General features: G+C 52.5%; 1 protein-coding gene across 1 annotated transcript; it reads right to left on the bottom strand.

Moving 5' to 3' along the window:
* Window positions 1-691: 691 nt before the first annotated feature.
* Window positions 692-8,566, bottom strand: TRIM45 (tripartite motif containing 45; the record flags this gene model as incomplete). The annotated part of the gene is made up of 6 exons (XM_082004846.1): window positions 692-843; window positions 1,434-1,560; window positions 1,780-1,894; window positions 3,812-3,941; window positions 4,897-5,630; window positions 8,232-8,566. The coding sequence occupies 6 exons, from the start codon at window positions 8,564-8,566 to the stop codon at window positions 692-694; spliced, it is 1,593 nt and encodes a 530-aa protein (XP_081860972.1).
* Window positions 8,567-9,659: the final 1,093 nt, after the last annotated feature.

Genomic DNA, 9,659 nt, shown 5'->3' with positions numbered 1-9,659 from the left:
GAGAACACAGAGACTGGGTGAAGGACATTCTAATTCCTGTTCCCATCAGCACCATGGGTTTTCTTTGGATCTCCTACAGACCCACCTTGCTCTTACTTTGCAGGAAGGGTGTAATGAGACTACAGCTCACTTGGAGAAAATATGAGGTGAAAACACAACAGCAACTCCCAGGAGCGTGACTGTGCTATATGCGCACATCCAAGACCGAAATCCAGCCACATATCTAACAGGGAGGCAGAAGCCATATTCAGGCTGCCAAGACTTTCCAGTGCACGAACACAAACCCTCTGGAATGTGTCCCAGTGAGCAGCTTTGGCCTCTTCACAAAGAACTGCAGAGATTGTCCATCCTGCAGAATGGGACACACCTTGACCCTCCTGCGAGGTAACTGCTCAGACCAAGTTTCCTCTTAGAGCCTGGCTCCACTGGCCTCGAGTCCTTGAAAGTGTAGGCACTGGTACACCTCCCAGTGTTTGCTCCTGTTCAGGCACAAAACAACTTTGCATACACACCTCTAGATGGAATATAAGGCACAATTTTATTTTCCCTCATCCCTCTTTCTCAGCTCACACCCATCACGATGTTGTCTTCTGGCAGCAAGGCTATGCAGTGATTGTGGGGATCCTCACGGTTTGTGCTCATGCAGCAGCCAGCAGCAGTGCCCTGGGCTCGCAGGAGCTCACCTGGCTGCTCAGAACGCCACTGTCCTGAGCAAATTCCTCTGTGAGGTGTCGCTGGGTGGCCCACCCAAACACTCAGAGTTCTCCTTGACTTGTCCACAGCATGACCAGTGGGGGCATCCAGGGTGACCTTTGTGTCCATGGCCACAGCCTTGGTACCCACCTGCAAGAGAAGAGGCACCATCAGCTCAAACCAAAGTGGGCCAGAAAATCCCAGTGTGTCAGAGATTTTCAGAGAGTGCTTCAGTCCCAGGGCTTCCCTAAGACAAGGAAGCACATGCTGATCAGAGCACAGCATATTCAAGGCCAAAATTGTCAAGGCTCCTTAAAGAAAGGAGAACAACCAAGGGGGACCTCCCCATTCCAATCGCTGGGAAAAGCTGAAGATTTCCACCCCCTTGCCTGTTGAGTAATACAGGACAGAGGCCTGCAGAACCCCATGCCAGCCACGGGCTATGGCCAGAGCTAGACACAGATCAAGCACAGAAAAAGAAAGAGGCTCGTTCTAGACTAAAAATATGCAAAACACACAATGACATATGCAGGTCAAGGACAAGGAAACCGGCTGGGATCAAACAAATAAGGGAGTTGAACTTTCATCCTAAATGAGAAGTGAGGTTTCTCTGTAGGTCAGCATTGGGCAATGTGCGACACAGCTCAGAACCTCCCAGCCTGCCAAAACTGGAACAGGAACAGCATAGCCACAGTGCTGCTTAACCTCACTGAGAAGTGTGGGGAAAGTTGAGCACTCACCTGGCATGGTCCCCCCACAGGCACAACGAGCAGCTTTCTGCCCTCCGCTTGAGCAGAACGTGCAGCAGTGAAAAATACCTTGGTGCTCACGGAACTTGTTTTTCACCATCAGAGTGAACGGAGAGCCCTGCAGAGGACAAGCAAGCAGAAGGGCTGCTGCAGTGGGTACTATCAGATGTGTCTGCGTTTTCAAAAACGAAGCGGGTGATCCTGTCAGTCACAGGTCACTAAGCTCAGTCTTAAACTACTAAGTGGTAGAGGCAATCCTTAGAAAGATTTGAAGCAAATGCTTAGAAAAGAAAAACAAGTAAAGAAGAAGCAGTGCAAGAGAAATAAGAAATGTTACCTGTACATGCTGCCCTTTTACATAGACGCAGACAGCATACAAGCCTGGCTCCTCAGGGCTGTAGGAAATATGGTAGGTCCCATCACCGTTATCACACACTGTCGTCTTGACTGCACTATGAACAGAGGGAAGGTAAAGAGGTAAGTGGCTGGCAGAAAACTGCTCTACACATGAACCGCTGTTTGCACTACATCCTCAACCTGGTTCAGCAGCTGCGGGTCTCAAGTGAGCTTAACAGGATGCATCAGCAATGCTTAAGCACTGAGTAGCTTTCACCTGCTATTGGGAGCTGCAATAGCCATACAAAGGAAGTCACACAAAGTTAGCTGCACTGCAAGGATTTGTAGCAACCCTGAGCACTGAAAGAGCAGAAGATGACAGACAGCACACTTGCAGGTCAGATTATCCCATCAGATAAGAACCCTCAGAAATGGAGTAAATTCACAGCTTCAGAGAGCAGTTACCTCCAGAAAAGCCCATGAATAAGAGAGGACATAAACACGGCAGGTTTGAATCACTTCAACCACTGTCCCAAATGCATTGACCCCAACTCTTCCCTTCAATGCACTGAGGGGTTCTAGGTGCCTGCTGGTGAACTCTCCCTTTCCAAAGTGAAGCTCACTGGGTTTCACAAGGAACCCTGGTGGACACAGTGCCAGGGAGAAGGCATCAGCTACTTACTCAGGGACTGATTGCCTGCTTCACAGAAAGATGGAAAGAGCTTTCCACAGAGAATTATCAGGCAGCTCTGCATAGAGAAAGGTGATCTTCCTAATCCCCACTAATTAGTCTCTTGTGCCTCACAACATGACAGTTTATAACCTTCCAGATTTGCAGATTGTACTCCCCACCTCCTGCCATCTCACATCAATACAGCTGCCAACATCATTTCCTGCCATGAACTGTTGTGGTGATATTTCACGCTCTTCTGTAGCTGCTGTGCCTCAACCCAAAGCCAGACAGCTTTCAGCAACGGATGTAGCAACTGCATACGTGCAAGAACAAGAAACTGAGTTAATGTGGCCACAGCGACCTCTACCCCACCAAGCAAAATCCACATAATCCTCATGTGCACACCTTCCTACATCATACGTGCACCTAAGGAAGGAAGGTGTACATTGGAACACTATTCTCAAACAATGATGCTCTATTGATAAGCATCTGTGCAGCCAATACCGCTTCTGTACACCTTGTCAACACACTCCCACAGCAAGAAGTTTTAGCATCCTGTCCCTTTTTTTGCCAGGTCATCCCACCAGCAGCGTTCCTGGAACAAGTTATGGCCAGCATCTTGCTCCACCTACTTTGTATGTGCTATAAAATAGAATAGATGTTTTTCTTAAGAACTGTTAAGAACACAGTTGGTTCTGCATTTGTTCCTGGCTGTTTTATAGTGACAAGTGTGGCCTGCAAGCAGTTATAAAATATTTTTTTCTGGTTGGGCATTTTCATTGCGGAAACACTTAGGAGCTCAAGTGCAATCTTCCCTGCTTTTGCTAGAAAACCTCCAAACATGTTAAAGTGCTCAACACTTGCAACTACAGGAGAAAGTACGATAAACTCCCAAAACAGCTTCTTTCTCCAGAACAAAAACTAGGCACCTCCATCAACTGGCAGAGGCTCCTGGGCTTGGTGGACTGTCTGTCTGACTCGGAACAGTCATTCTGGGGTTGCTACATTTTACGCTCATTAGGTATTAACAAAAGCAGGAGCCCTGGGTGTCTACTGGTAGGGGTGGAAAGGAACAACAGCTCACTCTGACAATGTGTAACACCCAGTGAGAGCTGAATCCTTTAACAAGTCCCAAATCACTCAGACTCACTGCAAATCTGATCCAAATTTGTTAAGCTCCACACAGCCAAATACAACCACAGCTATACCAGTGGGAAGAACAGTAGTGCCTTTTCTCCTACAGATTCTGACACACATGCTGAAGCATGTCTTCCCATCTGCCCAAACGAGGAGGGAGCCAGGGTAAGGGAGGCAGAAAGGCAAAGCTAGTAATCAGGGAGTTCTCATGTGAAATACCCACCAGTCCCTCTTGTCCTTGTGGGTGATGGTGACCCGCACAGCCTCTCCTCCTCGCCTCATCTGCTCCCCCGTAGCGTCATTGCAGAGCAGGGTAAAGCCAGTCAGCTGGTTCTGACGGGCACTGTGGAGATCTGTAAGGCAGAGAAACAGGACCAGAAAGGATTCACACCAGCCATGGTTGCCACTTCCCACCTATTTTGCAGTTCCATCAGAGCACAGCCAGGACTTTGCTGCTGGGGAGTACAGCTCCAGGGAAAAGTAAATATATTGACTGGGGATCAGGAGAGAGTGCACAGCCATAGGCACTGAGAGATTTTGGGCAGGCTTAGCCCAGAGGTCTATATGGACCAGGATGGTCTTCCTTGTCTGCCCCTCTGCGCCCAGTGGCATCTTCCCAGAAGGCATCAAGGTGCACCATGCAACCAGGAGGGAGGAGGAACAGCCCCACTGTGCAGTGTGGAGCCCCAGAGACCTCAGCACTTACAGGCTGGCATGGAAGGGATCAAACGAGCCCTGTGTCTGTCTCATCTGCCCTGCACATGCCATTACTGACCAGAGCTGGCTGTGCTCTGTGGGCTGGTCTGAATGTTATCTGTTTGCTGGCCCTGTTCCAAGTCCTTAGTAAGCAAATATCCGTGAAACCATCGATGAGTTATTCCCATGGCAATCTTAGCAGAAGCTGTAAGTGGAATGAACCTACTCGCTCAGCCTCAGAGGGGATCTGCCTAGGCCCGTGCTGCAGAACAGCCATTCCCACGCCAAGTAAACTGTGGTCTTTGGCCTAAGGGCTGCTCTCCTCACACCTCAGCCCCATGCTGAGGTCAGTAATGTTGCAGAAGGCAGCTCCAGTACGCTCTGTACATCTGGACAGGGATAGCTCTCTGGGTCCCCCTCCCAGCACGGCTCCCACAGGCCCTCGGCATGAATTGCAACCTCTGGCAGGGCTCTACCTCTGCCCCTAGTCAATGCCTGGACAGCAGGGAGCCAACAGTGCCTCAAGCTGCACACCACGTGGGTACAGAGAACAGAGAGCTGACTTCAGGGAGCAGTGTGTTCCCATTCAGCTGTTATACAGCACCCCATTACCTTCCCCATGCAGGGTACATCTGGCTGGATCAACCACTTTATTGAGAATGGCCCCAAAAACTTCATAGCCACAACACTGCCCTGCCCTCTCCTGGGGAGAGAACTGGATCCCGTCGTCCACACTAGGGTGGGTGTTGTAAGCAATGCTGTTCAGCTTCGCCAGCCGGCTCGCCACCACCCCTTTGGTGATGAGGATTTCCAGGTCCGAGCCGCTTGTCAGCAAGCGCTCCGTGAACTCCACACCTGTCCTCATGTCCAGCAGCAGCTGCTGCAGCTGGGCCTTCTGCAAGTGCAGCAGGTTTTCCTTCTGCACCTTCAAGTCCTCCAGCTGCTTCAGCATCCGGTCCCGGTGTTCTTCAATTGCTTTCACATACCCACTAGCAAACAGACAGATCTCTGTGGCCACAGCCTCTGCACGACTGCGGACGGCACTGCCCATGTCATCAATCTGACCCAGCACATCTTCTAGGGTGCCCATGTGCTGCTGGGTGCTTTTTAGCAGCTCCCGCAGGGCGTCCCCATGCCTGTGGATGACATTGCCGGTGAAGTCATAGGAGTGCTGCCGGTGCCTGTCTACAACACAATCGCGGCACACAGGTTGGTCACACTGCTCACAGAACAGCCTTAGCTCCTCTGTGGGATGGGAAGGGCAGAAGAGAGGCTTCCCAGCCTGGCTGCAATCCTTGGTGTTCTCCAGCTCCATCACAGCATGAGAGGCTGTCTTCTTCTGTCTCCTAGAAGGAAGCAACCACATGTCACTTCATGCATGTTGGATATGAAATGCAAACACCCAAGACCCCTTGTGAATGCCAGTCTGTACAGACTGCAAAACACAGTGTGCGTTGCTCCCTCCCGTCTCCACCGAAATTCACTCTGCATGAAGGGACTTTTGGTCTCCTGAGGACAAGGCTCCACAAAAAGAGGACAGCATCTGCAAGCAGCTCATTAGAGGCTGCTCTCAGGCTCCCTGCATGCTGTCAACACTATTTTCAGACACAAGAATCGTGTGCCCCACCATGGCTACACACAGACCCGGGAATGGGCTGTCAGGCTGCTCCTGCCAGCAGCCCCTTCATGGAGTCTGAAGGAAGTGGGACAGTTGCAATTCCCCCAGAGCCTGCTGTGACAAAGACAGCAGGAGGGTGGTGAGCCCTGCAAAATGAGAGCTGGCAGAAGGTGTCTCAAAACAGTATTGCTCACCGACAGTCACTTCTGGAGAGGAATGGGAGGTGCCAGGCTCCTCAGCCATCAGCCCAGTGATTTTCACCAGCTTTAAATCTCCTGAGGCAAATGAGCTCTAAGATCCCTTATGGGAAAATCTAGTTCAGGCCACTACCAAAAGACAGTCTGTGGTAACAGAAAGTCCGAAAGTCAAACTTCATTTCCTTCCAGCTGCCAGGTTAGGTCCTGCTCAGATGACACCAAGGATGTCACACAAAGAACCTGTTAGGACCCAGCCATCCACCATGTCACAGGGCAGCACCAGAATATTTGCATTTTATCCTATTTTGGACACTGGGAGCTAGTTATTGAGCAAGATGTAAGAGCCTTCTCTCCTTCCTTGTCTTCTGCACTAACGACTTTTGGAAGCTGCAATGGGAGCCCCAAGCCACAAGCAAAGAAATACTCTGAGGACCAAGCTCTGTAGAGTTGCTCTGGCAACACAAAGCAACCTCATCACAGGGTAGGACATGACCCTTATACTACTCCTTTCACTTCCCACTAGCCTCCCTTGGGTCCAGCACATTTTCAAAGCCTCTAGCATTATTTGCATAACACCCTTCAAATTCACACTTCCCTGACTTCAACCTAAGACCTCTCTCACTTATCCCAAGGAGCACAACAGTGGCACTCAGATCCTTCGAAATCTTCCCTACACACCAGGAAATCATATCAAAATGGTTTTCCTTGCCCCTTGTTTGGCTCTGCCATCAAATAATCAGGTGGGAGGCTGCAGGTGCTAGTGGGGTGAAAAAATGGTATCAGTAAATTAGGTAGGAAGCAGGTCACAGGGACAAATTTTCTACTGCTTTATGCCTTCTGCAGTTACTTCTGTCAGTGTGGAAGGCTGCTATTCAAGGTCTCAGTTTATCACTCTTCAGCAGCTTGCATGGGGTATGAGGCATTAGCTAATCAGAATGGTATGCTGAAAATTACAGCCCTGAATGGAAAGGTAACTAAGAATCTAAGCCGTTCTACCACAGGCACCAATATCTGCAGGGGGGCAGGGCAGCAAAGAATATGCCTCAGTTCTTCCTGGGGAAAGAATTTGCTAATCAAGTGGAAAGGAGCAGCAAACGTGGAAGGAATAGGCTGAGCTGATTAACTCGGGTTAAGAGGCTTCCCTGACTAGTGCTACTGGGTGTTTTTCTGACCCTGCCTGTCACCTCCTTGCTTCAGAAGGCCATGCAGACATCCTATCACTTTTCTTCCATAGTGCTGCCTGTTCTCTGCCCTGCTCACAGGCCACTACAACTGCCTCCTCTTCAACTCCTACCTCTGCTGCACTCACCTTTTCTTCCTGCCTTACTGACATGACCCTCTCTGAGGTACACAGCTCTCTTCTGCTGTCACTTCTTCAGTCTTCCTGTATTCCAACAGAACTAAACCCTGCAACATCAGACACACTGCGGAGCAATAGTGTTACTGCTGTAGGCTCCCAGCCTCACAGAAATGCTGAAAATGCACACAAGATACATGGACACAACAGTTAACAGGCAAGCACATGGGTCGATCATCAGGAAGTAGCAACCACAGTAGACAGGCTAATGTCAGGACTTCCACTTAACCTAAGGGTGCTTTTGCACATACACACAGTGAATGTTTCTGGAGGTGGAGAGAGGCAGAGCAGCAGGTTAACTTCCCCATTTTCCCTTGAGAGATGTGCCTTCTCCAAAGCAGGACAGCGTAACACGTGAGGCCCTTGTCCTGCCAGCACTCTGCCCACACCCACACCTGTTGGAGCACTGTCAGTCTCCCTGCCCAGCGATGCTTAAACTGAAATGCAAACCAGCAAGCAGACACTGCCACAGGCAAACAGCAACCTGATTTTGGACTTAACAGACTCACCTGAACAGGACTGACTGACCTACTGCTAGCAGCTTGCTGGTACTCACCTGAGTACAGAGCATCCTCCATGGAGGATAAAAACCTGCTAGAGATGGAACAAACTGGACGACATGTGGGTTCACCGCTTTGGCTAGCTCTGCGCGGGTCCCTGCCTGCTGCACCTACCCACCCACACGCTGCCCTCCAGCAGCCCGAGAGGTGAAGGCCGCCCCACGCACGCTGTGGGGAGGTGGCCCCGTCCGGGCCGGGCCTCGCCGTCCCCTCACCTGTGGGCCTGGCAGCAGAAGAGGCAGAGGTCGGCGCCGCAGGTCAGGCACCGCCTCACGGCCGCCCCGTCGGCGCAGAGGTCGCACCCCGCCGCCGCCGCCCCGCCGCGGCTCAGCGCCAGGTAGTCGGGGGTGAGCTGGCGAACGCCGCCGGGCGGCAGCGCCACTTCGGCGTCGCACACTGGGCAGAGGACGCTGCGGGCGGCGGCCCGGCCCGGCTCCCCCAGCGGCCCGAGCCGCCGCAGGCAGGGCGCGCACAGCGAGTGCAGGCAGGGCAACAGCCGCGGCGAGACCCAGGGCTCGGCGCACACCGGGCAGCACGGCCCGGACGACATACCGGCAGCCCGACCGCCACGACCCCCCTCAACAAGAACGCTCCACCGAGCATCCCGCCCCGGGCCGCTAACGGCCTGCTGGGGCCGCCGCGCACCGCCCCTCGCACCGCCCCCCGCCGTTGGGCGCGGGCTGCCCCGTTGCTACGGGAGACGGCGGTTGGGGGGGGGGGTCTCCGCCGAACCGGCGCCGCCCTCCGCCGCCGGCCGCTGTGAGAGGCGCCAGCGCTGCGGCGTGAGGGGCGCCGGGTGCCGGTGCGGCCGGAGGACCACGCCGCCGCCGCCGCCGCCGCCGCCGCCGCTGCCGCCGCTTCCCCCGGAGCTCCTCCTCCGGGTCAGGACAGGCAAAGGCGGGCAGAGGGGACCCCGCAGTCCGCTTTGTCCTCGCCCTGCTTGCCACCTCTGGTAGCTCCTGTAGAGCCGGTCATCTAGGAAACGGCCCCCTTCCCCACCCTGCCGTGGGTAGATTTGGTGTTTCCAGTTCTTGCAGTTCTAAACTTCACCACCTGACGCAGCCTGCTCTGCGGGCGGCCTCTGGCTGGCCCTTGCAGCTGGACGTTGCAGACCCATTGCTGGTCTGCCCGTTGCCTTCAGGCGTTGGTAGGTTTTCCTTCCGATCACCGGTGAACTTGCTGAACAGCCGAGGAGCAATGTCAGCGAAGCTTCAACAGAAATAGCGCAACACAGCCCGGCTACCCCGCGACTGCCCTCGTTGATGGGTTCATGCCTGTATTGATTCACTTCGCCTGGGAATTACGAATATTGTAGAAGGCAAGCTTTGAAATCAGAATGTCATTGAAGTCCTACGTGAAGCTCCTCGGACTTTGATGGTATCTACAACGGTTGTTTTTATCAGTCTGATTTGTAAGCTCCTCAAACAATGAAGTCAGATTTTTTTTTTAAAGGAAGCTCTTTGCTATAAAACCATGTTAACTAGCACTAATGATACACATACAATGTGCTGCATTCAGCCTTTAAGGACTGACCTTGGTACCAGCTTCTCCATTAGTTTGCCTAGGACCATGGCTATCTTACCTGTTATCCTGCTGGCCCTTTTGAATACCAACATGACATGAACACTGTTTGAGACTTCTGG

This window comes from Phaethon aethereus, assembly GCF_964289735.1.
Source record: "Phaethon aethereus genome assembly, chromosome: 1".
In the NCBI taxonomy this organism is placed as follows: Eukaryota; Metazoa; Chordata; class Aves; order Phaethontiformes; family Phaethontidae; genus Phaethon; species Phaethon aethereus.
Note: the sequence above shows the minus strand (reverse complement) of the source record. Positions and strands in the feature narration are given on the sequence as shown.